Source organism: Drosophila arizonae, chromosome 5, assembly GCF_054131065.1.
Source record: "Drosophila arizonae isolate 15081-1271.41 chromosome 5, UAZ_ARI_1.0, whole genome shotgun sequence".
Classification (NCBI taxonomy): domain Eukaryota; kingdom Metazoa; phylum Arthropoda; class Insecta; order Diptera; family Drosophilidae; genus Drosophila; species Drosophila arizonae.
Genome location: NC_142925.1, coordinates 9,881,875 through 9,906,927, shown reverse-complemented (window position 1 = coordinate 9,906,927; position 25,053 = coordinate 9,881,875). Strand labels below are relative to the sequence as shown.

The 25,053-nt window shown below is 41.3% G+C and overlaps 5 protein-coding genes across 12 annotated transcripts; 3 read left to right on the top strand and 2 right to left on the bottom strand.

Annotated features, from left to right (window-relative positions):
- Nucleotides 1-1,037: 1,037 nt before the first annotated feature.
- Nucleotides 1,038-5,157, top strand: Ugt49C1 (UDP-glycosyltransferase family 49 member C1). Of its 3 annotated transcripts, none has more exons than XM_018011262.2 (8): nt 1,038-1,501; nt 1,569-1,754; nt 2,577-2,796; nt 2,858-3,016; nt 3,094-3,555; nt 3,618-3,821; nt 3,888-4,162; nt 4,224-5,157. In XM_018011262.2, exons 3-8 carry the CDS (start codon nt 2,697-2,699, stop codon nt 4,611-4,613), a joined length of 1,590 nt encoding a protein of 529 aa, XP_017866751.1. In that variant the 5' UTR covers nt 1,038-1,501; nt 1,569-1,754; nt 2,577-2,696; the 3' UTR covers nt 4,614-5,157. The 3 variants fall into 3 exon arrangements, with proteins under 3 accessions (XP_017866751.1, XP_089326840.1, XP_089326839.1); XM_089470714.1 differs by having other exon boundaries at nt 1,569-1,792; XM_089470713.1 differs by having other exon boundaries at nt 1,569-2,796.
- Nucleotides 3,617-24,773, bottom strand: LOC108616210 (uncharacterized). Its single transcript, XM_018011264.2, has 3 exons — nt 24,631-24,773; nt 12,266-13,486; nt 3,617-12,190 (listed from the first exon to the last, which is right to left on the bottom strand). The coding sequence occupies exons 1-3, from the start codon at nt 24,635-24,637 to the stop codon at nt 12,123-12,125; spliced, it is 1,296 nt and encodes a 431-aa protein (XP_017866753.1). The 5' UTR covers nt 24,638-24,773; the 3' UTR covers nt 3,617-12,122.
- LOC149268471 (UDP-glycosyltransferase UGT5-like) lies at nt 5,954-8,428 on the top strand. Its single transcript, XM_089470715.1, has 4 exons — nt 5,954-6,101; nt 6,643-6,901; nt 6,956-7,618; nt 7,676-8,428. Exons 1-4 carry the CDS (start codon nt 6,099-6,101, stop codon nt 8,338-8,340), a joined length of 1,590 nt encoding a protein of 529 aa, XP_089326841.1. The 5' UTR covers nt 5,954-6,098; the 3' UTR covers nt 8,341-8,428.
- Nucleotides 9,483-11,815, top strand: LOC108616208 (UDP-glycosyltransferase family 49 member B1). Of its 2 annotated transcripts, XM_018011260.2 has the most exons (4): nt 9,483-9,643; nt 10,006-10,264; nt 10,319-10,984; nt 11,042-11,815. In XM_018011260.2, exons 1-4 carry the CDS (start codon nt 9,641-9,643, stop codon nt 11,704-11,706), a joined length of 1,593 nt encoding a protein of 530 aa, XP_017866749.1. In that variant the 5' UTR covers nt 9,483-9,640; the 3' UTR covers nt 11,707-11,815. The 2 variants fall into 2 exon arrangements, with proteins under 2 accessions (XP_017866749.1, XP_017866750.2); XM_018011261.2 differs by lacking the exon at nt 9,483-9,643 and having other exon boundaries at nt 10,060-10,264.
- On the bottom strand, nt 13,493-24,774 carry Gyg (glycogenin 1). 5 transcript variants are annotated; one of them, XM_089470711.1, is made up of 7 exons: nt 21,813-22,953; nt 19,937-20,247; nt 19,590-19,879; nt 19,335-19,515; nt 17,191-17,781; nt 15,910-16,108; nt 13,493-14,482 (listed from the first exon to the last, which is right to left on the bottom strand). In XM_089470711.1, the coding sequence occupies exons 1-7, from the start codon at nt 21,826-21,828 to the stop codon at nt 13,989-13,991; spliced, it is 2,082 nt and encodes a 693-aa protein (XP_089326837.1). In that variant the 5' UTR covers nt 21,829-22,953; the 3' UTR covers nt 13,493-13,988. The 5 variants fall into 5 exon arrangements, with proteins under 5 accessions (XP_089326837.1, XP_017866745.1, XP_017866744.1 ...); XM_018011256.2 differs by lacking the exons at nt 13,493-14,482; nt 21,813-22,953 and adding an exon at nt 24,631-24,774 and having other exon boundaries at nt 14,885-16,108; XM_018011255.2 differs by lacking the exon at nt 13,493-14,482 and having other exon boundaries at nt 14,885-16,108; nt 21,813-22,195.
- Nucleotides 24,775-25,053: the final 279 nt, after the last annotated feature.

Genomic DNA, 25,053 nt, shown 5'->3' with positions numbered 1-25,053 from the left:
GCATACCATTTTGCACTCGTGGGAAGCAATAGTATTGATTGCCATGCAAGGATTTCAAGAAAACTTGACTAAGAATTTATAAAAAATAAAAAAAAATAAAAATTAAAAAAAAAAATTTAAATTTTTTCAAAATTATAGTGTTGCCCTCTAGAGTATGCAATGGAAATGCACTTTTCGACATCACATCACAAAAGTATGCAACAGTTTTATATCAGTTTTCTGTGGCGACACGTGCTGCCCTCTAGAGTATGCAATAAAAACGCATTTTCGACGTTACAGCACAAAAGTATGCAACACTTTATATAGTTGGTTGTGAACTTTGCTAAATTTTCTCCCAATTATTAGCAAGATCTTATACCGTTCAATTACTGCTCTTTTATAAGTAAAAAGTCGGTTTTAATGTATTTCTGTAATTTTATTTCAATTAATTTAATTACAAAGGATAATTTAATTGGTATATATTTGAAGTGAGCTTAACTGTATCTGACTTATGCACTCGAGCGTAACGCAAGGTAAAATATTACTAGGTTTGATGGAAACACGAATTACACACATGCATCTCGTATAATTATTAAGATTAAACAATTCGCTTTCAGTCGAGTCATTGCAAATAAATTACAAGCGAAAATTCGAGAGGTGCTGAATTCACACACTCTGTACATCTTTTGGATTGTATTGGTATGTGTGAATAAAATAAGAGATTACTAAAAATTAATATTCAACTGGAATACGTCAATTACTTATAGGCTTTATTCATCTTAAGTAGCTCTTACCAAGCTGCTAATTGAGACTTAAGAAAAATTATAATTAGTACTAATAGAGCCATAACTTTACAGGGTATAGAGACGGTGTAACAGGCAGCATTAGAGAACTGCGCACTAACTGAACTGCAATCGGAAAATGGCTCTAATGAATTTGAATTGAATGTTTAATTGGTAGCAAAAGATAGTGAGAAACATAGAGTAAACAGCTGGGGTATATAAATATTAGTTGAGTATAAATAAATATTCTATTTCTGAGCCCCTGAGTGGTCGACTCAGTCGTTCGTTAACTGCACCTCGAAAGAGTCTTTCGGATTGGCTGGTCATCTGCTTCTCCCTTGGTGATCATAAGATTGCGCCCGGCAGCACACGAAGATCAAAATTCATTAAATTTATGTGTCATTATTACTGGTTGAATTCGCAGCTGTTGACAACGTTTGTTGGCCTTCATAAATATTCATAAACAAAAATTGTTCTGCTCTAGCTGATAACACGCGTGTTCAATAGTTTCAATATGTGTGCAGCTCATCTCGCTTGATAACACGCATTTGTGATACAGCCGAATCATGGGGCATTTTGAAGGGCTGCGCCACATGAACATACCCTGTGAAATAATATAACGAAAATACTCTGTAATTATTCATATATGTCATAGCTGTCAAGATTTGATTATTTAATTGAGTTCCAGTAGTTGAGTATTGGATAATTTACTAAGAGCATACTTACCGATAAATACCCTGGTAAATACTTACCTTAAATACCCTTTTGCCCATAGCATAATCAAACAACCTTATCGATGTTTAACAGGGTATTCGGATTGAGCGACAAATATACCTACCGCATTTCATAGCCCCGCTTGGCGTCCACACATATTTAATGTGAGACCCGTTGCCTGCAGCATCTCAGTCGTTTGTGAATCGCGACGTGGATCGGTCGAGCGAAATTTGTAAAATTGAATACAAATTAAACATTGCGTTGCATAAATCTACAAAAGTGGGTATTAAAAAGCGAATTGTGAACTGTGCCCAATGGTAAACTTGAATGTCGATAGTAGATTTAACAAATAAACTTCAAACTGGTTTTTGTATAAAACATAAATCGCAATAAATACAAGTCATTCTTGGAAGACTAAGATAGAAATATTTACCGGTAGCTCCTAAATCATAATGACATACAGAGAAGTAGTAAATGAATAAATAGTAAATATTCAGAGTAAACAATGAACAAGCAACTTTAATAAAAATATCTAAACAACCTCATGTTTACATGGCAATTGAAGCAATGCAAACATTAGCTAATTATTACTAATATATAAAGCGAATAGTGAAGCGACTTTACAGGGAATACGGAATGCACTTGCATTAGGGAACTGCGCACTTACTGAGCTGCAAATGCAGTCGACTCGAAATCCATTTGCTGTTTTTGCTGCAATGAATTTGAATTGCAATGAATGTTTAATTGATGTGAAGAGACAGTGATAAATGTGAAATCAACTGATGAGCTTAACATATATTAGCAGAGCTGAGTTTGTTCGACTGTTAAGCTTAGATAGCTTGAGAGATAGAAAGAGGGAGTGAGAGAGAGAGAAAGAGAGAGAGAGCTGTTGGTGAAGTCGTTTAAATAGATTCAAAATTAACCGAAAAGGCTTGCTTTAAGCCTCCAAATTAAAGTAAATGTCAAATATAGCTGTAAATGTTCCTTGCCCTGTTCAATGCCTATTGGGTGTCTATATAAATAATAATAAATATGCTCACCGATTTGAACAACAGATAAGGCGCTAAACTACTTTTCTTTTCGTTGTCGTCATTCGGAAAGCAAACCGACTGTAAATATATGTGAAAATCAATATGTTATAAATTAAAATAAAAAGTGAGAGCATCAGGTGAAGAAAAGTATCTTATATAAATTGTATAAGCTCACATTGCGTGCAACAAAATGAAGCTGCAGTCGTTGAGTCTTGTTTTACTGTGCTGCGCGCTGGCTGCACTGCCACAGGCGAGGCCAGCAAACATTCTGGCTGTGTATGCCTTCCCAGGTAAGCTTCACTGTACTCCGACTGCAACTGAAAGTCTTCTAACTGCTCGTTTCTGACTCAGGCAAGAGTCACTTCATGATGCACACGGCGCTGATAAAGGAGCTCGTGGAGAGCGGACATAATGTGACGATGATCACGGCCTTTTCGCTGTCCGCTCAGCAGCTCGGCAGCAACTACACGGAGCTGCTCATCGAACCAGTCTACGACTTTTGGCATGATGGTGAGAGGGAGAGAGAGAGAGGGAGTGAAAATAATTAAACATTGCAAGACTTACGAAACCTTCTCGATTTGCCACAGTGAAGCTTAGCTTTGGCGTGCAGCATCTGTTCGACCTGACGCAGATGAAGAACTATGATTTCCTCAAGATGTTGGAGATTATTGGACTGAAGACCACGGAGCATGCGCTACGTCAGCCCAAGGTGCAGGCCCTGATCAATGCCCGGCAAACGGAGGGCGTGTTCGATCTGCTGCTCGCCGAGCAGTTCTACCAGGAGGCCTTCCTGGCGCTGGCCTACAAGTACAACATACCCATTGTCACCACCAGCACGCTAGGGTATGAGAACCATATGAGCCAAATGATGGGCCTGATTACGCCGTGGTCCTTTGTGCCGCACGGCTTCATGCCCTTTACCGACCGCATGTCCTTCATGGAGCGAGTGCACAATACGTACGTCTCGCTCTACGAGGACTTTGATCGCCTACTGAGTTACTTTCCCAAAATGGACGCCATCACTGAGCGATACTTTGGTCAAGTTTTTGGTGAGTGCCAACCGATTTCAGCAGACTTAACTCTCTGATTCCACTGCCCGTTCGGCCCACAGCTGAAGTGCCCAAGGTCAGGCACATGGAGACGCAAATCTCGGTCATGCTGCTCAACAGTCACGCGCCGCTGACGACGGCACGTCCCACTGTAGACGCCATGGTGCCAGTGGGCGGCATGCACATCTATCCGCCCAAGCCGCTGCCCGCCGACATGCAAAGTTTCCTCGATGCGGCAACAGAGGGCGCCATCTTCTTTAGCCTGGGTAAGGATTAAGCCAAAACTCCCCAGACTGACTCCGAAATAACCATCCTTTCTGCTCCCATTCCAGGCAGCAATGTGCAGAGCAAAGAGATGCCCAGAGACATGCTGCAGCTGTTCCTCAAGGTCTTTGGCTCCATGAAGCAGCGCGTCCTGTGGAAATTCGAGGATGAGTCCATTGCCCAGCTGCCGCCCAACGTCATGATACGCAAATGGCTGCCCCAGGCGGACATCTTGGCTCACCCCAACGTGAAGGTCTTCATCACTCACGGCGGACTCTTTGGCACCCAGGAGGGCGTGCACTACGCCGTGCCCATGCTGGGCATGCCCTTCTACTGCGACCAGGTGAGCGACTTATAGAGATCACGTGGGAGACTTGTTTGCCTAAAGCTTAAGTCGTTCGCAGCATCTCAACATGAACAAGGCTGTGCTGGGTGGCTACGGCATTAGCCTGCACTTCCAGTCCATCACGGAAGATCTGCTCCGCGACTCGCTGCTGCAGCTCATCCACAATGCCAGCTACGCGGAGAACGTGCAGCGCATCTCTCGCATCTTCAGGGATCGCCCGATGTCGCCTCGCCGCAGCGCCGTCTACTGGATCGAGTACGTGATACGCCACAAGGGCGCACCTCACATGCGATCCGCTGGGCTCGACCTGCGCTGGTATCAGTTCTATTTGCTGGATGTGATTGCATTCCTGGCAGTCCTCGCACTGGCCGCCCTCTTTCTCCTCCTGCTGGCCATACGCCTGCTCCAGGGCAGCGGCAGGAAGCAGAGGAAAGCGAAAACCAATTAAGCCAATGATCTATCATTATTTCTAGCTTTAATTACTGCTTGGACAGCAGATTAGTTTTAATATAGCTGCATATATATATTATAGTATAAACTGTCTTATGTAGACACGCTGATAAGACGAGCGCGTCAGTCAGTCGATCATAAATCACATCCTTCCCTTTTACCATTTGCCATCAACATTCTCAATAGAAATATGAAAATACCCTGTAAAAGAAAATCAGCACTACTTCTCTTAATACTTTTATATTTAATTCTCTTGAATTGATTACATATATATATATATCGATTTTAAATACATATATTATCGCAAACTAATTGGACTAAGTGTGAAAATACCCTGTAATCTACATTGTTATAGAATCTTGTTATTTTATGAAACACGAATTAACCTGTCCAAACAATTCCTATTTGATAATATAACGAGCACTCAGCCGGACTTATAAATGCCCCGTAATTACTTTATAATAAAATAAAATAAATAAGTATATCATATTTGTATATCACATAAAGATTTCAACAAATATTTGCTTAAAATTTTAACCACATTTAATTGTTTTATTTTTGGCAACAATATAAATCACATTCAACTTTCTAGGGGATTAGCGAGAAGAGTAAACAAAAAATGTTTCTTCATTCCATGCTGCGATCTTTCTGGAACATTATCTCTATAACTGTTTTTATCTCTTTCCTTACATATCAAAACCAATAGATGTGGGAATTCTCGAGTCCCTCGGGAACGATAACCCGAAATGATAGAGAGTATCGGACATTTGCCCCACGGACATGACTCGAGGTGCGTGAAGATCATAATCTCTTAAGTAACGCGCGTGTCCACTATAGCTCTAGCATATCGCTCATGATAACACAGATTCGTATTGAGTCGTCGAGGCTTTAGTCTAGGGGTTACACTCTAAGGATACCCTGTAAAAAGTGAACCGATAGCTAATAAGCTCCTGGCTCCTACATATGAGCCCATCAAATACTACCGACAGTAATGTTAATTAAATTAGAAAATACATTGCAGTTTATAAATGTAAATCATATATAGAAATATAGATAATTATAGAAAAAGATAAGTTAATTAAATTAGAAAATACAAGTAATTTTTATAAATGTAAATCATACAATATATAGAAATATATATAATTATAGAAAAAGAGGAATATTTGATGTTTAATTGACTATCAACAGCTTTAGACAATTTACTCAGCAATCAAGTCAACTTACTACACACAGATTTCTATCATGCCCAAACCTAGTGATTTAACTAAATCCAAGTCCATTCCAACAAACCAGCCATCATATCTTATCACTGTCTCGTAAGGAATTAGAACGCCGAATTTCATCACGTCGCATTTGCCGATAAGTCCCCTGGGGTCTACATGGAAGACCCAGGGCCAGCAACGTCTTATTTGTTTGTGAGTCGTGGCGTGGATCGGTCGATCGAAATCTGAGCAGCTCCCACAGTGCAGCAGGCAAATTGAAAATGGTGTGCAAATAAATTCAACTTAAATTAAATTAATCAAATAAATAAATTGAGTGCCTAACTATAAAGTGGGACAGAGATGCTTAGGAAAAAAAACTCGATGTTAACCATGAATATTTATCAGCCTAAAACTGGATATGGCCTAAAACAAATATCAAACTAAAGACTTTACTCTTAACCGTTTACAGCGTAGTCTCTCTGCCATTCTCTGTGTCTATCTCTTACTCTTACTCTTACTCACTCTAATCGTCTCTTTATCTTTCGGTAAACGTTTGCTGACTTTTAATGTTCTTTGCTGATCTGAACACTTGACAACTAGTGCTAAATAATATATTGTCTCTGATATACCAGGGAAGAATTCATTAATATTCAAATTGTGACACAAATCAATGATAAAATGAAGTGAATTACTTAAAGCACGTAGGCGATAAAGAAAGTGCATCGTAATCACTAGATAAGCGATAGGCATACTATTAAGTGATTATATTGAATTAGATAAGTTAAGTTCTTTGGGTCAGTAATAAATAATCTATTTTACCAACAGCAAGCGAAACACGTCTTGAAAGTCCTCCTGCTGGGCCTAGTTGCCCTGCAGAACATGGAAATCGGAGCTGGTTACCGTATTCTGGCTCCCTTCATATTTCCCGGCAAAAGTCACTTTATGATGACTAATGCGATTATCAGAGAATTGGTGCATAGGGGACATGAGGTGACCTTCATTACACCGTTCTCATTGGCCAAGGAGAACCTGGGTGCGAACTACACCGAGATTCTTATACCCCAATACAATTTTTGGACCGCAAGTAAGTCTATTTTGAGTGGGAATGTAACTGGAACTAATTCCCAGTACTTTTCAGTTTTGGGCTCCTCAGTCAAGTCAATACTGGACATGACAGATATCGACACGGTTACATTCCTAAAAATGGCCTATCAGATGGGATTGGGAAGCACAAACTTCGCATTTGAGCAGAAGGAATTTCAGAATCTAATCACTGCCAAAGACAAGGTGGGGAAATATGATTTACTTCTGGCCGAACAGTTCTTCAATGAGGGTGCCCTCATCCTGGGTCACCTCTATCAAATTCCAATTATAACCGTCACAACCTTCGGCTACTCCAACTATCTGAGTTCCCTAACTGGAATAATTAATCCCTGGTCGTATGTGCCTCACGGATGGAAGCCCTATACGGATCGAATGTCGCTCACAGAACGTATCGACAACGTATTCAGCTCGTTCGCTGATGAACTGCTGCGCTACTTCTGGTATTATCCTGCCCAGGATGAAATACTGCAGAAGCATCTGTCCAAACAGTTCAAAGATTTGCCAACTATTAAGCAATTGGAACAGAATATCTCAGTTATTCTTCTGAATAGCTATGTGCCTTTGGATGCACCTCGGCCTATAGCGTTCAACATGATTCCAGTCGGCGGACTACATATAAAGCCCGCCAAGCCTTTGCCCACAAATATAAAAAAATTCTTAGATGAAGCCAAGGATGGAGCCATCTACTTCAGTTTGGGTGAGTTTCAAAGCCTTATTCCTTGCAATGATCATGAATAACATATCTCTTTCATAGGTTCTCAAGTGCGAAGTGCGGATCTTCCACCCGAAAAGATCCAAATGTTCCTTGGGGTCTTTTCTAGCCTTAAGCAACGCGTTCTCTGGAAGTTTGAGGATGACAAATTACCTAATCTTCCTCCCAATGTGATGGTCCAGAAATGGATGCCCCAGACTGATATATTAAACCATCCGAATGTCAAGGTTTTCATATCCCATGGCGGTCTCTTCGGAACTCAGGAGGCGGTTCATTATGGTGTGCCAGTTCTCGGCATGCCTGTCTATGCCGATCAGCATTTAAATATTAAGAAAGGCGTAGATGCAGGCTATGCTCTAAGCGTAAGCTACCGAACCGTTACGGAGAAGGAGCTGCGCTATTCCTTGACTGAGCTCCTGGAGAATCCCAAGTATAGGGATAACATGAAGAGAGCTTCCCACATCTTCCGTGATCGACAAATGAGTGCAATGGATACTGCTATATACTGGATCGATTATGTCATTAAGCATCGTGGAGCACCACACTTAGTGTCTGAAGGCGTCAAGCTGCCCTGGTATCAGTTCTATATCCTAGACATTGTTGGCATCGCGTTAGCTGTAATTCTGTTGCCCATTTTGGGTCTGCTTCTTCTTTGCCGCAGTTTCAAGTCTGCGAAGAAGTCGAAGCCAAAATCTAAGCGAAACTAGGAATAGATCCTAAAATCACTCCGAAACTATCAGCCATAAGATACTTTAGGTATGTTAATTAGATTGAATAAACTTATAGTTAAACCAATTTTCAAAGTAATAGAGTTTTTCTTAAAGGCCTATAAGGCCTTAGTTATCCCATTAGTCAGTTAGTTGTGAAATTCAAAATTTCTTACAAACATTATGCGAGTCTTAACACTGGCAAAAAGGAACAAATCTGATCAATTTGATAGATAATTTTAATAGACACGTAAGCGATTAAAGCAAACGTTTGATACTGTTCCAAGATAAGATTTCAAATTGTTATAAAAATAAAAAATAAATTGGTTGCTACTAGAGCAATTCCCATAGCGATAAGAATATGAATTGCCATGGCTTGGCAATTTTAAAAGTAAATAAATTATCTACTTGACCTACAGCAACAGAGATTTGGCTTGAAGTTTCTGCTGCCAGCTCAGGTGGACCATCGCGCATCTCGCAATCGGTCTCCTCGGGAGACATTGTCTATGCCGTTCCCATTCTGGAGATGTCCTTCTATTTCGTTCAGGAGAGCCATTTGTAGAGATCAAATAGATGATTAGAATAGAATAGAATCAAATGAAAGCATCTCAATATGAACAAACCCGTTCTGGGTTGATTTGATCCATCATTATTTCTAGCTGTAATTGTTGCAGTCAATCAAAAAAGTTGTTTATATATGGGTACACAGATTTACAAATACAATATATAAGTAGTATATAAAGTAGCTCATACAGACACGCTTACTATAGCTGATAACAAACGACGTTTTATATTCCTAGCACAGCTCCGATCATGATACACTCCTAAATTGTCGACTCAGCGAAAACAAAGCTGCATGGAGAAAGTATGAAAATACCCTGTAATTGTTATACACACATATATATTTACGCATATATTATATATATTTAATATATTTATATTTAAAAATAGATTCCATATTTAAGTGAATGATAAATGCTGAGTTTTAGAGAATTTACCGCTTGACCGATAATTACCCTGTAATTGTGAGATTGCATGAATTTTATTTGAACACTTAGTGATTAAATTGAAGAGCTCTAGCAAAATGCATTTCGCCCACTACTCATCGTAATGAGGTCTTATCGCCGGCGTACAGGGTATTGATTTAGCGAATTTCATCACAGGCGCATCAGCGATAAGTCGCCTGGAGTCCATATATAAATATTACATGGAAGACCACGATTCAGTCGTTTGTGCATCGTAGCGTGGATCGGTCGACTACAACCTGAGAAAATCGTGTAGTGCAGCAAGTGAATTGAAAATGGTGTGTAAATAAAGTAAACCTGAACAAAATTAATCAAACAAATTGACTGCCCCACGGCAAAGTGCAGCAGACCAATAAAAAGTATTTAAAACTAACATTTATTAGTTGAATACAATGTTTAACAAAAGGCTGCATACTGTAATAGAATTTAATATTAATATTGATATTGTAAAAGGCCATAGACATGCGAGTGAATTATTAAACACACGTGATAAGGAAAATGCAGCGTAATCGCCAGACAATAGCTAGCACTGAAAAATCCAACTGCCTGAGTAGTTGTCGACATTGAACAGGCTTCACATTAAGTTGTAGAAAGATAAGTCTTGCAGCTACATTAATAACAATATCCATTTGATCTACAGCAACCGAAGAGCGTCTTGAAAGTCCTCCTGCTGGGCCTAGTTGCCCTGCAGAACATGGGAATCGGAGCTGGTTACCGTATTCTGGCTGCCTTCTTCTTTCCTGGCAAAAGTCACTTTATGATAACCGACGCGATTATCAGAGAATTAGTACATAGGGGACATGAGGTGACCTTCATTACGCCATTCTCATTGACCAAGGAGAACCTGGGTGCGAACTACACCGAGGTTCTAATACCGCAATACAATATATGGGGCGAAAGTAAGTCTAATTAAAGTAGTTATAGCCAACTTTGAAGCAAATCCTACTTCTCAGTTATGGACCTAACCAGTGCCAAGTCAGCGCTGGATATGACAGACATCAGCACTATCACATTCCTCAGGGTGGCCTACAGAATGGGGTTGAGCAGCACGAACTTTGCATTTGAGCAGAAGGAAGTTCAGAGCCTAATCACTGCGAAAGACAAGGTGGGGAAATATGATTTACTTCTGGCTGAACAGTTCTTCAATGAGGGTGCCCTCATCCTGGGTCACCTCTATCAAATTCCAATTATAACCGTCACAACCTTCGGCTACTCCAACTACCTCAGCTCCCTAACGGGCATCATCAACCCGTGGTCTTATGTGGCTCACGGCTGGAAGCCCTATACAAACCGCATGTCGCTCATGGAACGTATTGACAGCGTTTTCTGTTCGTTTACGGAGGAAATTATGCGGTACTTCTGGTATTATCCTACACAGAACCAGATATTACAGACACAACTGTCCAGGCAGTTTAAGGATTTACCAACTATTAAGCAATTAGAACGCAATATCTCAGTCATTCTCCTGAATAGCTACATGCCCTTGGAAGCTCCTAGGCCCTCAGCGTTCAACATGATTCCAGTCGGCGGACTACATATAAAGTCCGACAAGCCTTTGCCCACGAATATCAAAAGGTTCTTAGATGAAGCCAAGGATGGAGCCATCTACTTCAGTTTGGGTGAGTTTCAAAGCCTTATTCCTTGCAATGATCATGAATAACATATCTCTTTAACAGGTTCTCAAGTGCGAAGTGCAGATTTTCCACCCGAGAAGATCCAAATGTTCCTTGGGGTCTTTTCTAGCCTTAAGCAACGCGTTCTCTGGAAGTTCGAGGATGACAAATTACCTAATCTTCCTCCCAATGTGATGGTCCAGAAATGGATGCCCCAGACTGATATATTAAACCATCCGAATGTCAAGGTTTTCATATCCCATGGCGGTCTCTTCGGAACTCAGGAGGCGGTGCATTATGGTGTACCAGTGCTCGGTATGCCCATCTATGCCGATCAGTATTTGAATATCAAGAAAGGCGAAGCTGCTGGCTATGCTCTAAGCGTAAGCTACCGCACCGTTACGGAGAAAGAGCTGCGCTATTCCTTGACTGAGCTCCTGGAGAATCCCAAGTATAGGGACAACATGAAGAGAGCTTCCCTCATCTTCCGTGACCGTCCAATGAGTGCAATGGATACTGCTATATACTGGATCGATTATGTCGTTAAGCATCGTGGGGCTCCGCACTTGGTGTCCGAGGGTGTCAACCTGCCCTGGTATAAGTTCTATCTCCTAGACATCGTTGGCATTGCGTTAGCTTTAATTCTGTTGCCCATTTTGGGTTTGCTTCTTCTTTGCCCTAGTTTCAGGTCAGCGAAGAAGCCCAAGACAAAGTCCAAACAAAACTAGAATAAGATTCTCTTCATATTTTTTCTGATAACTCAAAACGATTTATTGATAAACAAATGTGTGCTATGATTATGTCAATTAGTTTGAATAAATTTATAATTTTGTTTCATTTTTGAGATATTTTAATACAAATTTGAGTGCTGTGTAAACATTTTACAAGGGACATTTTCCGTCTCGCGTTAGGGCAACAGAAAGCTGCCCAAATAATTAATAACAAAGCTTACGAGAAGCGTACAAAGACCAGCGACAGCTATCTGAACTGGGCGCTGAAATACATATTAGGGGTACTCATAATTTCCGATCTTACTGGGTCAAAAATATACTTTTCAAATATCAACGAATACAAAAGCTGGCGCGTGTAGAAGTGTGTGTGTGAGTGTGTTGTGTGTCGTGTCTGAGGTTGTGCCGAGCGCGCTCTACTGGCTGATGATCATGGACTTCTTTACCTTCTTCTCCTTCTTCTCGTGGGTGATGGTCACTTCCTCTGTGTTTAAGAAATAGTTTTAAGTTGAGATTTAGATGAGCTGAAGCTGATTTAGAATTTTATTCTATTGTTTACCTTCGAACTTCTGGGGCAACTGCTTCACAGTCTCAATAGTCTTGACCGTCTTCTCGCCGGGCTCAATGATCTCCTCCTCGTATTCCTCAATGATCTCCTCCTCGTCGGTGTCATTGGGATTGTTGCTGGGCACCGGATCGTACACAGTCTTCACTGCCTTCTTCACAATACCCTCGGCGGTGACGGTGGTGTAGTGATACTCGGTGCCGCCCTCGATCTTGATGGTCTCCACAGTGGTCACATCACCCGGGTTCTCGGAGGGCACAATCTTCTTGGTGCCCGACTCGGACTTGAGCTTCTTGGTGGTGGTCACGTTCTTGTGCTTCTCAGCATCCTTTAGGGCCTTCTTGTACTGCTTGATCTCCTCCTCGGTGAGCTCGACTTCCTCCTCCTCGTAAACGGTCTTCGAGGTGGTGATCGTCTTGCCCGACTCCAACTCCGTCGAGTAGGTGTACTCAACGCCGCCGGGCACACGCTTCGAGGCCACGGTTGTGGTATCGTTCTGCACAAAGTCGGCTGGTGGTGGTGGCGCCGATGACTTGGGCTTCTTCTTCTTCTTGCTGCTATCACCACTGCTCTGGGTGACGGACTTGATGCTCTGCTCCTGCAGCGAGTTCTTGCGCACGGTGCGATTGTTCTCGGTGATCTCAATGTTCTGGCTCACGCGACGCGTCTCCTCAATGGTGGTGTCCTCACGATAGTTGGACTGCGAGTCATTGACATTCTTCTGCACCTTCTGCACAATGCGGCGCGATGAGGACTCCGTCGAGTCGGTCGAGTCCACCGACGACTTGCGGGTGACATTCTTCTTGGTCTTGTTCACCTTGGTGGTGGTGTTCTCATTGACCTCCGTGGGCACAGAATCATAGAAGGTCTTGGTGCGCATGCTGCGCGAGCCATCCTCGTTGATGGTGGTGTAGACCTCCTCGTAGCCGCCCTCGATGGCGCGAGTCAGCATGGTGGTCTTGTCATCGATGCGTATTTCCTTGCCCAGGCGCTGCTTGATGATCTTCTTGTTGGCCTGCTCCTTGGCCAAGTCCTCCTCGCTGACGGGCTTCGGGTCCCAGAACGTCTTCACCTGGGTCTTGACCGTGCCATTCGGCTGCGGCGTCGTGGTGATCACCTCGTAGCCGCCATCGATCAGTTTATACTGGGTGCTGGCACCGGTCGCCTTGTCATACTCAATTTTGCCATCCTCAATGTCGGCGGAGGTCAGGAGCTCTTCGTGTAGGGTAAAGAAGTTGCAATTGGTGTAAATGTATGTGTGTTTCGTGTAAGTGTATTGCATATACATGGAGGCTACAATAAATTGGGTAGCGCAGCTAACGAGCTAGGTCGGTGTGTGTTTGTGTGTGGCAAGCACTTGTGGCATGTTATATATAGATATATGATGTTTGTTTGTTTAGAAAAGGTTTTCTTATGCTAATATATTGCAAATTAGTTTCATCTAAGGCGCATTTGGTAAATTATGGTTTTGTTTTGTGTTTTTGTTTGTTGTTTTAAAATTCGTTTAAGCAACATTTGTACAGCATTTTCTTGTCGTTCTACTTTTGTTATGGTTTAGGCCCTACTCTAGTTGTACTTGCTGGGCCTAGACATGCACCGGCTCCGGCAGATGTTCAGATTCGCTGTCGCCATCCAGTCGCAGGGTGAATCGGAGCAGCGCTGTCCTCGTCGCCAGTTGCGGCAGGCAGCTGTAGTGCATCAGCAGTTGCAGTAATTGTTATTTAAGCTTACGCGACGCCTTCTGCCTGCTCGGCTTGGTGGGTGCCGCATTCTGCTGCAGGATATGTTGTTGGGCCGGTTGCGGTGCTGCCGTTGTTGCTGCCGCTGCCTGGGCACGCTGTGGCTTCGTTGTTGTTGTTGTTGTTGCTGTCGATGTTGTTATTGTCGAAGTTGCTGTTGCGGCTGCCCTGGTTGATTGCTGTTCCACAGCAGCTGCTGGTGTTTTCTGTGCATTAGTTGGAAGTTTGTTAGTTGTGGCGGCTGCGGGGCTGGCTTTGACCTCTGCCTTGCCACTTGAGCCCTGATTAGTTGGCAAGCTTAAGCTGGAGCTGAAGCTGGAGCTGGGAGTGAGGTTGAGGCTGGAGCTGGAGCTGGGAGGCTCAATCTTGGCTTCATTTGTTGGCTTCTGCTGCTGCAGCAGTTTATTTGCGGTTTTAGTTAGCAATTGATTAAAGCCTAGCGTGTTATCGTTATCGTTATCGTTATCGTTATCTGCAAAAATGCGGTTAGGGTAGTTTTCATTTTAACTGGCAAAGAGAATTGCATTTAACAGAAGCCAATGATTGAAGATGAATGAAGATCGGCAATCGATGTGATTCAAGATGCAATTCAGGCAGTGCTAATGAGGCTGATTGAAGATGATGATCTAGTAGATCTCTTAATATAACCCCCACAGCTAAGGAAATAGTTCACACAACAAATGGATGGGACTTTGATGCAATCATGATGTTCTGAGAACTTAGAAATAGACGACTGAAAACAATAAATGAAAAAGAGAAATAAACAAACTTATATTGGAAAACTCACTTACAAGACGAGTTGAGAGAGGTGGCGGGGAGTGAAACACGAACAAATCTTAAAGCTAAAATAAAAATGCATGTTTCAAACGAAGAGTTTTTGTTCTAAGTGTTTTTTGTGTTCTTGAATAAATAGACAATATTTCAATGTTAATTACAACATAAAGGGTATAAAGAAAGAACTTGTTGCTTTTGCTGTGTGAAAGAGCTTGCTACACATACAAATCACTCGCACACACACGCGCACACACGTGTAACACACATCAGGCAACACTTTCTAGTTAGTTTCGAAATATAAATATAGATATATATATATTTAAGAAAACATTTTATTTTACATTTTATACACACATTTTTCATTAGAAAAAAGAAATTAAAATTGTAATTGATGAGGGGAATTTGGGATTTTGTGGGCCCTTTATGCAGATGAGCTAAAATTATAAAAAAAAAAGTGTTACGTTTCGAGAGGGCAAAACAGTCGGAAAAAACGTATCAGAATTTTCAATTAAAATACAATGAAGTGTAAAAGTTTTGTGGTTGTTGTGCCAAGGATATGTCTGGCTATGTGCGTGTGTGGGTGTGTGTGTAAATAGGTGTATCTCTCTGTGTGTGTGTGAATGCTAAATGCCAAGTGTGTCACACACACACACTCGCACACACCAACACTTAAATGAATTTATAACGTTGAGAGCAGCAGCGTCGTTGACGAGTGTAAAAAAGTTTAATTTGAAAACTTAATTAAAATTTCTGTGCGTTTTTTTTTTGTTTTTAATATATACAAACTGTGTATATATATACATTATATATATATATAGGAGTTTTTTCTTCAATTTTATGATATGTGCTACTGCTGCTAACTAGGCTACAGACCATGCTTGAGTGTGCGTGTGTGCGCGTGTCTGTGTGTGTGTGTCTAGCAATTAAATATGGCATTTTGCATGACACTTGACATCACTTGGCTTTAATTTCTGTTTTCATTTTTTACTTTTAACTTGGCACAGTTGAGTGTGTGTGTGTGTGTGTGAGGACTTGTCTGTGGTCACACATAAATAACGATTTGTTGCTGTGGTTGTTGTTGTTTGTCTGTTCACTACATATATTAGCTTCGTATCTATGAACTACCAGTTTCCGCCTCCTTGTCCGGCTTGGCCTCCAGCGTCTGGGTTATCTTCTTCCAGATGTTGTCGAACGCATCGACGCCCGCATAATCAATCTGTCCCGACTCCCAGCACTGGCGGCGCATCAGATTCTCGTACTGCTCCTGTTCAGGTGTGCGCTGCACGCCGATGCGCAGCTGCGCCAATGCGCCGGCGAGGCCAGCCTATAACAACAAAAATGATCCAATGGCCAGTGTTAGACAATGTCCAAAATAAAAGCGAAAGTTTCCAAAACACAAAACACATAAATATAAATTAAAAAAAAAAAAACTGTTGCTGTGCGTTACATAGAGGCATGCATGAGGCATTAATAAATTAATTGCTCTTATTTCAATTTAGTCTTAATTTTAGTTTTATGTACATTTAATTAGCTCGTTTGTTATTTGTGCTTGCACAACGTGGCGTATGATTAATGCACGCTTCTTTATTGTTGTTGTTGTTGTTGTTGGTCGCTGCAAACTGCTCTATATATATGTGTGTGTGTGTGTGCCGTATGTCCCTGTGTGGCAGATTACCATGAGCCGACTACGCTCAATGAAGATGAAGCTGTACAGTGGGTGGGTGGTTGCGTGTGTATAGATGTGGCTGTATAGCTGTATAGCTGTATAGCTGTGTGTGTGCGTGTGCCCGTGCGTGTGCGGTATAAACAACAATAAAAAATACATCCAGTTGACATTTAAATGCTTTTCAGATGCAAATGCCAAAGTGCCACACCCACCCACCCACGCACCCACACGAGTCGCATGCGCTTGAACAGCTCAAGGACTACATAATGCCTTTCTGAAAGAGGCCAAAGCAAGCAATAAATCAGCAAATGCAGCAGCAGCAGCAGCAACAGCAACAGCAACAGCAGCCCGCAACATGATGATGAATGGCGATGATGAGCATGAAGATAATGAAGACAGTGAACAGTGGACAGTGGACAGTGGACACGTTGTGTGATAATGGGACATGCAAATGTGGCAGACGACAGCAGCAGCAGTAGCGGCAGCGGCGTCGGCAGCGGCAGCAACCAAAGTCAATTTAACTAGACACCAGACGACAGACAGGACGCAGGACAAGAGACGCGACGCGGCATGAGACGACATGAGACAATGCAACCCAAAGACAAGGAGAATAACAACAAATCTGAAGTGGGAACTGGATAGGTGATTGTGGTGGTTCTAGTGGTACTGGTGTTGGTGGTGGTGTTTATGTTTCTAGTGCATGTTTGTTGACATTTGCCCGTTTCATTTGTAGTTTTTACCTCAGCTTCGACGGCTTCTGCGACTTCTTCAGTTTGTATTTTGTGATTTGAGGTAGTTTGTGTCGTTGGGTGGTGGTTCGTGTGTGGTTCGTGGGTGGGTTGTTCTTGTGCTTGCGCTTGCTCATTGCTATTATTTACATCTATTGCTATGTACTCTTCATTGGCAGTGGTTGTTATTGTTTGTTGTTGTTGTTGTTGTGGTGGTGGTGGTGGCGGTGGTGGTGCTTGAGGTGCGTGTGGCGCTTGTGGTGCTTGAGGTGATGGTGATGTGGGTCTGGGACATGCATCGCTCTGACACTGGCTCCAACTTCCTCTTCTCTCGACCTGCTCATGCGGAGAGAATTGTGGTTCGGGTTCGGGCTCGGGTTCGGCTTGTGGCTCGGGCTCATTTTGTTGTCGCTCCACTTGCTCATAGTAATCTGCCCAGGGATCACGATATTCACGGACATGCGGCACATATTGCTGTGGCTGTTGCTGATGGTGTTGATGTTGATGTTGTTGTTGTTGTTGCTCTTGCTCATGATAGTAGCTGTCCATATCGTAAGTATATTCAGCATAGCTCGACGAGTGCGTTATGTTCAAGCAGAGACACTTTGGTTGTGATTTAAGCGATAGTTTGCGTTTTTATTTTGTTTGCGATAGTCAAGCGCATGATAAGAGTTTGAAATCAAAAATAAATTTAAATAACTTACAAGCGGCAAATAATAAGGCTTAGGGCTACAGGAAGTGAACAGAATTGTATAAGAGCTCGAAGCACACCATAAAGAGAAGGATACACAAGAGTACAACACTTTACAGGGTATTTCACCTAGTCTATACCCTAAGGGTTTACTGGAAATATCTAATTTAGAATAAAAGACATTTGGTTTTATAACATAGAACTTTTTACATACAATTTGGTATTTAAAAAAAAAAATAAAAAAAAATGGGTCACCCTAGAAACCGAATACGGCCCTAATAGAATATGAAAGAAACGCTCCCATAGAATAGAAATGAAAAGATTTCCTATGTTATATCAAATAGAATATATATTGAAATGATTCACTATGGAACATAATCGAAAAATAATAAAGAATAGAAAATAACTATAAAAATAAATCAAATATCGAAATAATTTCCATAAATATAAAGAAAACATTTCTTGCTTCAACTAAACTTTCAAGTATTTGTTGACCAATATTCGTTCCACTTTTCATCGGCAGACTCTATCTAGACCCTTTGCTTTGCATTATTGAAATCCCAACAGAAGCCTCTATAAATTGACAATACCAATTTGCATGCCATTTGGATCATTTCAATTTATTGACGTAGCCAACTAAACATTCCGTTGGCGCCGGGCCAAATCGATGCAGAATCGAAAGTAGAAGAAGGAAAAGCAACACAAAAAACAGGCGCACACACAAATACAATGTACACACACACACAGACACAACATACATAGATTGGCAGGGATAGAGGAAAAAGAAAATACTCCACTAAGAGAAATGGCCTGTCTACAAATTCCGAAATTTAGGACAATTTAGGGCGTGTCTAAGCGAAACTAAAGTCAACTAAATTTAAGTAAACTATATTGAAAATAGAGTAGAAACTATAACGAGGTCGTTGAAGCACAAAGTAGTTCAGAGTAAATGCAATATTTTGTTTATTATTTACACTTCATGAATCCATAAATATTATATATACATATCGCATAAATATCGTGATCATATATACAATGTGTGCTATACAAAAATAGATATATGTGAATAGTTTGAGTGACCCTCGCCTCTGTGAACTCTACTGTGTGGTTGTATGCGTTCTATATATATTGCGTGTGCTGGCAATATAGATCAGCTTACCTCTGGTGGAACGCGTCTATCGGTATTATCACTAGCAATATCTGTATTATCCGGCGTTTTATGCTTTAGCATAGCAGCAAATTAGGGGTTAAAATGGACAGATATTTCGGTTAGATTTTAAGTTGTTTAGTTTGGACGAAACGCAAAACTCTCAAAGAACTGGTTTTAGCATTAAAAAATCAATAAACAACAATTTTCACACACACTTTGAAACGTGAATAATAGAGAGAGAGAGAGAGAGATAGATAGAGAGAGGAGAATCGGTATGTGTGTGAATCGAAATGAAATGTAGTGGAGCGCACTTACCATATTGTCGGTCAGAGACTGATGCACATTATCACAGAAGATGGTCCACCAGTGTTGGATAAGGTCTTGCGCATGGGCATATTCGTTGGGCGTGGCCGCGGTCTTTGTCTGAGAGTTGAACTGTATGAGCCATGGCTTCAGTTTGCCAGCGAAATGCAAAATCTTAATCTTATCTCTGAACCTGAATGGAGAAATGGAGTTGTTTATAGAGCGAACATCTCTAACTAACTAGACCTAGGTCATGCGCGGACTTACTGTTTGAATGCGGGCAAATAGCAATAGGAAGCATAGGCCGTCACGTTGTAGACAAATGGCAAATGCTTCTTGATATCTGCGGTCGCCCAGTCGCCAAAGTACTGATTCAACAGACCCTGATCGCCGCCATCGAAGCTGCCGTTCTGCACGGCAAACTCTGTGATCTTGGTGAAGGTGTCCACGCTGGGTGTGAACACAAAGACGCCCGAGTTGAAGCAGTCTGGCCAGCTGACATCGGGAGCAGCGGAGAGTTCCTCACGCTCGAACAGCTCATCGCAGTTCTTCAGCACCTGTAGAGAGGAGAGTATTAGAGCTGATTCATATATATTCTTTCGGAATTCACTTACCAGCGTATCTGCATCGAGGAAGACGCACTTCTCGAACTGCACCAGACGCCAGCAGTGGAGCTTTGTGAAGGTGACGCCCAGTTCGGGGCGGGCGAGAAGTGCCAGATTGGCAGCATCCTGTGAGTCAAGGACATTCACCTCTTGTACAACATTGTACACGTCCTTCAGTCTGTCGCGCATCGCCTCCGAGACGGTGGGCGTCACCAGCACAGCCAGCTGGTGGGCGGTGCCGGCACGCTTGAGCGAATGTGCCAGCACCAGGGCGCCCAGCCCATAGTTATCATTTGTCGTCAAGGTAACCCAGGCGAACTCTAATACAGAAGTAGAAGAAGAAGAAGAAGAAGTAGAAGTTAGATCAGTTTGCTTAGATATATCTATAAAGATTAAGAAATAGTCACAGTTAGCAGAGTAAGCCACTCAGATACACAAAGACAAGTTACAACGGCAAAAGCTTGGTATTAGCACAAGTTTCTTTTTTGCTGCTGCTTCGAAATTTCCATTTTCCATTTTCATTTCATCTTTTATTAGTTTGGCATTCAGCAAGCGATTTATGGATTATAAATAAACAAGCGGCAGGAATATATATGAGATCTATATAAATATAGTTTATATAGAATGCGATCTTGTCGAGTAAATGAGTGTGAGAGTCAGTGTGAATGTGAATCTGTATGTGTGTGTGTGTGTGTATGAGTGTGCGCGCTGGCATCTGCGTCAACAACTTGTGGGCGGGGCACGCGGCGATCGCATGCAGCAATTTTGGCAATGTTTTCGATTATTTTGGGTTATATTGAGGCCCATTTCGGCTGTTTTGTTGGATTTGCAAAAAAAAAAAAACAGAAGAGGCAGCTGAAGAAAAATTAGCAACAAAATAAAAAAAAAACTCATTTCTCAGGCATCTGTTTTAGTCGGCAAATTATATTTTGCGTTGTTGGCATTTAGTTGTAGCACTAGATATATAGATATATATATATTTATGTACATATATATATATTTTTTTTTCTTTACATAAATGAGCTATGCATTTTCACTATCCAAATAAAATCGAAATTTTTGTTGGGAAATGTTGCATTAATGTAGGCGTTGAATAAATTTATTAACAAGCTCTTTAATGGCCTATGAAAATTATATTTTTATGATGTTAGACTTAGGCTTAAATAGTAAAGTATATACATATATAGAAGAGATATTACAGCTCGTAAATCTAAGAGGATTATCAATATTTTTTTGCTAGGTAAAACATAATTAAAAATAAAATAAAATATATATTACTTTGAATCTTGACAATTTCAGTATTTTTTTATAGATCTATGTAAATTAAACGGATTATTAAACATTGAATGATGCATAATTTCACTTAATTTTTATATACACATAAAAAATTTAAAAATTTATAAAACTTTACTCAAAATCCCTGTTATTTCTCTACTACATAATTATATGTATTTTTAATAATAAACGAAAAATTAATCTTTAGTCATTTCCTAGCTAAAAATCCTTTTTACTATTGATAAAAATAATTTGTAAATTTTAAATAAATAAATATCCATGCAAGAAAATAAAATACAAATTCATTAGATCGTCGTTATTATAGAAAAAATAATAATTTATTTTCAGTTTGTATTATGGACAATGGTAAAATTCGTTGTTGGAATATTAATTTCTACAAATTTAGGAGAGTTCTTTGTACAGGTGGCTGTAAATCACTTTAGTTGGGGGTTAAATTCATGATTAGTTCATATTGTTGGGTTTTTGGTATCGCCAAATAATCTGTAAGGTTTATTTAGCATTAGAAAGCGCACCGGATTTGGTAGTTGAGAAGCGTTTAGATGTAGATAAATATTTCAATTTCAAGAACAACAACAACAACAAGAACTACCTTCTGTGCTACGCATTCGGCAGCGAATGGAAACGACGGAGGAGGAGAAGAGGAGCAGCGACAGCAGCAGCAGTAGCAGCAACAGCAACAGCTGAATGCATTGGTGACAGCCTGTGCCGCCGTCCGGCAGGTGGCGCTCTCATATACAAAAATGTATCTGACGGATTTAATGGATGTGTGTGGGTGCAAAATAATGCGACTTCAGGGTGTTGTTGAAATCTTTTTGTTCATTTTGTTTTTTTCTTTTTTGTATGCTTGTTCTTGACATTCTTTATATTTTATATGTGCAATGAGCTGTAGTGCCTAAAATAAAAATGAAATCATTTACTTGGCCAAACTAAAAATGGTTTTTAATAACTTCGTGACTTACCGGATGCGAGCACAAACAACAATAATAATATGAAAATATCATATATATGTATATCTATTTTTAGAATAAAATGTCATCCATAAATTTTGATTTAAATTAAATAAACAACACTTGGCTGTCCAAACAGAGGAGACAACTGTTCGAGTTGTCTAAATGTCACAAGAAATTTAAAAAACGAACCGATCTTAAAATATATTCATATATATACCTACTTAACTGACAAGGAATTTTAATACTGACAGCTGTTTGCCTGTGCAAGCAAGCGATGCGAAATTGTGCGCAGTGTAACCGAAAGCTCCCTGGCTCTCTCTTAGTTCTAAATGAAAGCTCGCAGCAGCAGCTGCAGTGCTCTCTTAAAACTCGGAGCTGGCCTCTGCCCTCTGCTCCGTCGCCCCTGCTCAGCCATGGCTTATCATCAGCTGATTAGCTTGCAGCACAAAAGGTCAACGGCGCCGCAAATGCTCAATGAGGCGTAGAGGCTATCATTTGACCTATGAATGAGAAGAGCTTGTGAATGGGGCAGGGGCATGGCCAGACCAACAACGAAAACTCGTTCATGCAACGCCGCCAATGCCAATGCGAGCGCCACATTTGAGGCAGCCGGCAAAGCAATGGGCGACTTTCAGAGACCGGCAAAAATCAGCGAGTGCAGCAATGCCAACATCCAAACGAGTTATACGGCAAAACTGAAGAAGCGTGTGTATCCGCCAGATATACGTATGCATATATATAAATATATGTATGTGTATATAGCTGTATCTGATGAAGAGGCCACTAAAAATAGCCAGAAAATGTGAAATGAAATTGTAGCGCGACAGCAGCAAACTCTGCTAGCTGCATGCAGCACACGCTGATACGCAGACACACGCACACAGATACAGATACAGATACTCACGCACTCATAGACACAAATACATTTTTAGAAATCGCAGCAAGGGAGCTACTCGAACTGGAGAAGGCAGCGCCTTATGATTTATGCGGGCATCAGATATAGTTACACACACACACACACACAAACACACATATACATATACAATATGTGTATTCATATGTATGTGTATTGGCATTTCTTGAAATTTTCATTTAATTTTCTGCTGCTGGCATTGTGGGCGTTTTTGGCTGTGGAAAACTTTTTCTTCTCGAATATTGTGAAATACCACTGTGAATTGTTAGCGCCTGTCGCCAGCCATAATTTCTAGATGTCTGCTCTGTCTATAAATAGCTGCATCTATAACTGATGCCTGCGTATGCATATAGCATATGATTATACATATTTATTCGATTCATGACGCGTGTGAAAATGCCAAGGCAAATGCAGTTCTACAGGGCTCAGTGTATGGGCATAGGGGCAGTCGCATCAACTGAATGCGGAAATTGTAATCAGCCATGATAATCATCATTTGTATTTGTTTTCTGCCGCCTGGCGCTAGCTTGTACAGTTACTTACATGGGTCGCGACTTACTTTAATCAATGGACGTGAACGACGACAACTGACAAGTAACAACAAATCTGGCACTGACCTTCACCACGCACTCTCTCGCTATTTCTCTTCAAAAACATAAAGAAGCATAAGAAAGTAACAAAAATTTGCTCACTATGCAAAAACGTTGAATAGCGATACAATACAAAAGGGAATAGCGGTAAGGCCTCTGCCAACTCTCTCAATGCACTGCCGCGCATAGCTTTGCTTACGCTCTCAATCGGCCTCTCGCACGCTCGCACTCTCACGAACTTTAAGCTCGACTCTCTGGCACACGTAACACAGTGGGTACGTTATCAGTGCGTCAACATTTGTCTAACTGAATTTCGCGCATACTTTTCATAAACAAACAACTGACGTTTTTTGTATGTATGTCAGTATGTCTGTGTGTATGTTTTTATATATTTTTCGTCTTTTTCTGATGCGCCTCGTTTTCGAAATCTAAATGCTCTGCATGCACACACACACACACACAAGCACACATGCACTCAGAGGCGCCGTCATACTCATGCATACACGCACAAGCAGAGGCAGAGGCAGAGGTAGTGGCAGCGGCTAAGCAAATGCGATTGAAGGTCAGTAAAGGTCGTCGCCGCAATTTGCTGGCCCCAAAACACATGTAGTTGACAATCTCATTTCAACGGTTACATATCAACTATGTATATAGAATCTATATGTATTTATGCGAAGATGCGGCGTTATGAAATATGAGAATGCAATTTGCTTGCGGCATTTATTAATTGCGATAAAAAGAAACGGAGAAGAGCTGCAGTCGCAGTCGCAATTGCAAACACAATTGCAAAGGGAAGGCCCAGCAGCGCCTCTCAACGTGGATATGGATAGGCAGTAGCCATGCATAGTACACACATACACACGCACACACACAGACTCTCTTTGGATTTAACTTTTTTTTTATCTGTGTTCACTTCTTTCGTGGCGAACGCTCTTGTTGTTGGTAAAAACTTACTGCTCATTTTGTATTTGTTTTATTTTGTTTAACTATTGTATATTATTTTGTTAAATATGTATATATTCTTTTAACACACGCGGACCGAGTCCTTCGCGATTTATTGTGTTCCGGGGATGAAAAATTGGTGGTGGAGGGTGGGGCGTGCCCGCTGGTTGAGCTTTCACACACTGAGTGACGAGAGCGAGTCGAATTGTCTGAGTTGCCTTGCGGAGAGATTTCTGCGTTTGGCTGTTCTGCCTACCACGAGCGACGACAAGAAACTGAATGTGTCGAGCGAACGAAAACTCCGAACAACGACAAGGCAGACTGACGGCAACTGCGCTGCCGGGGCCATTTGAACGTGGGGGCTGCGTTTGACGTTGCCGTCGCAGTCGGTTAGCTGTCGCCATCAGGCAGCAACCACAAAACTGTTGCGGGCGG

Bases quoted from the DNA above. Each gene is read 5' to 3' on its own strand.
- Ugt49C1 (XM_018011262.2), top strand. From the start codon at position 2,697: ATGAAGCTGCAGTCGTTGAGTCTTGTTTTACTGTGCTGCGCGCTGGCT. The intron at 2,797-2,857 runs GTAAGCTTCACT...TTTCTGACTCAG, and splicing joins GGCTGTGTATGCCTTCCCAG to GCAAGAGTCACTTCATGATG. The intron at 3,822-3,887 runs GTAAGGATTAAG...CTCCCATTCCAG, and splicing joins CGCCATCTTCTTTAGCCTGG to GCAGCAATGTGCAGAGCAAA.
- LOC149268471 (XM_089470715.1), top strand. The intron at 6,902-6,955 runs GTAAGTCTATTT...AGTACTTTTCAG, and splicing joins ATACAATTTTTGGACCGCAA to TTTTGGGCTCCTCAGTCAAG. The intron at 7,619-7,675 runs GTGAGTTTCAAA...TCTCTTTCATAG, and splicing joins AGCCATCTACTTCAGTTTGG to GTTCTCAAGTGCGAAGTGCG.
- LOC108616208 (XM_018011260.2), top strand. The intron at 10,265-10,318 runs GTAAGTCTAATT...CCTACTTCTCAG, and splicing joins ATACAATATATGGGGCGAAA to TTATGGACCTAACCAGTGCC. The intron at 10,985-11,041 runs GTGAGTTTCAAA...TCTCTTTAACAG, and splicing joins AGCCATCTACTTCAGTTTGG to GTTCTCAAGTGCGAAGTGCA.
- Gyg (XM_089470711.1), bottom strand. The intron at 16,109-17,190 runs GTAAAAACTACA...TTGTTGTTATAG, and splicing joins CAGAAGCCGTCGAAGCTGAG to GCTGGCCTCGCCGGCGCATT. The intron at 14,483-15,909 runs GTAGTTCATAGA...GCATTTTTGCAG, and splicing joins GGACAAGGAGGCGGAAACTG to ATAACGATAACGATAACGAT.
- LOC108616210 (XM_018011264.2), bottom strand. The intron at 12,191-12,265 runs GTAAACAATAGA...TCTTAAACACAG, and splicing joins GTTGCCCCAGAAGTTCGAAG to AGGAAGTGACCATCACCCAC.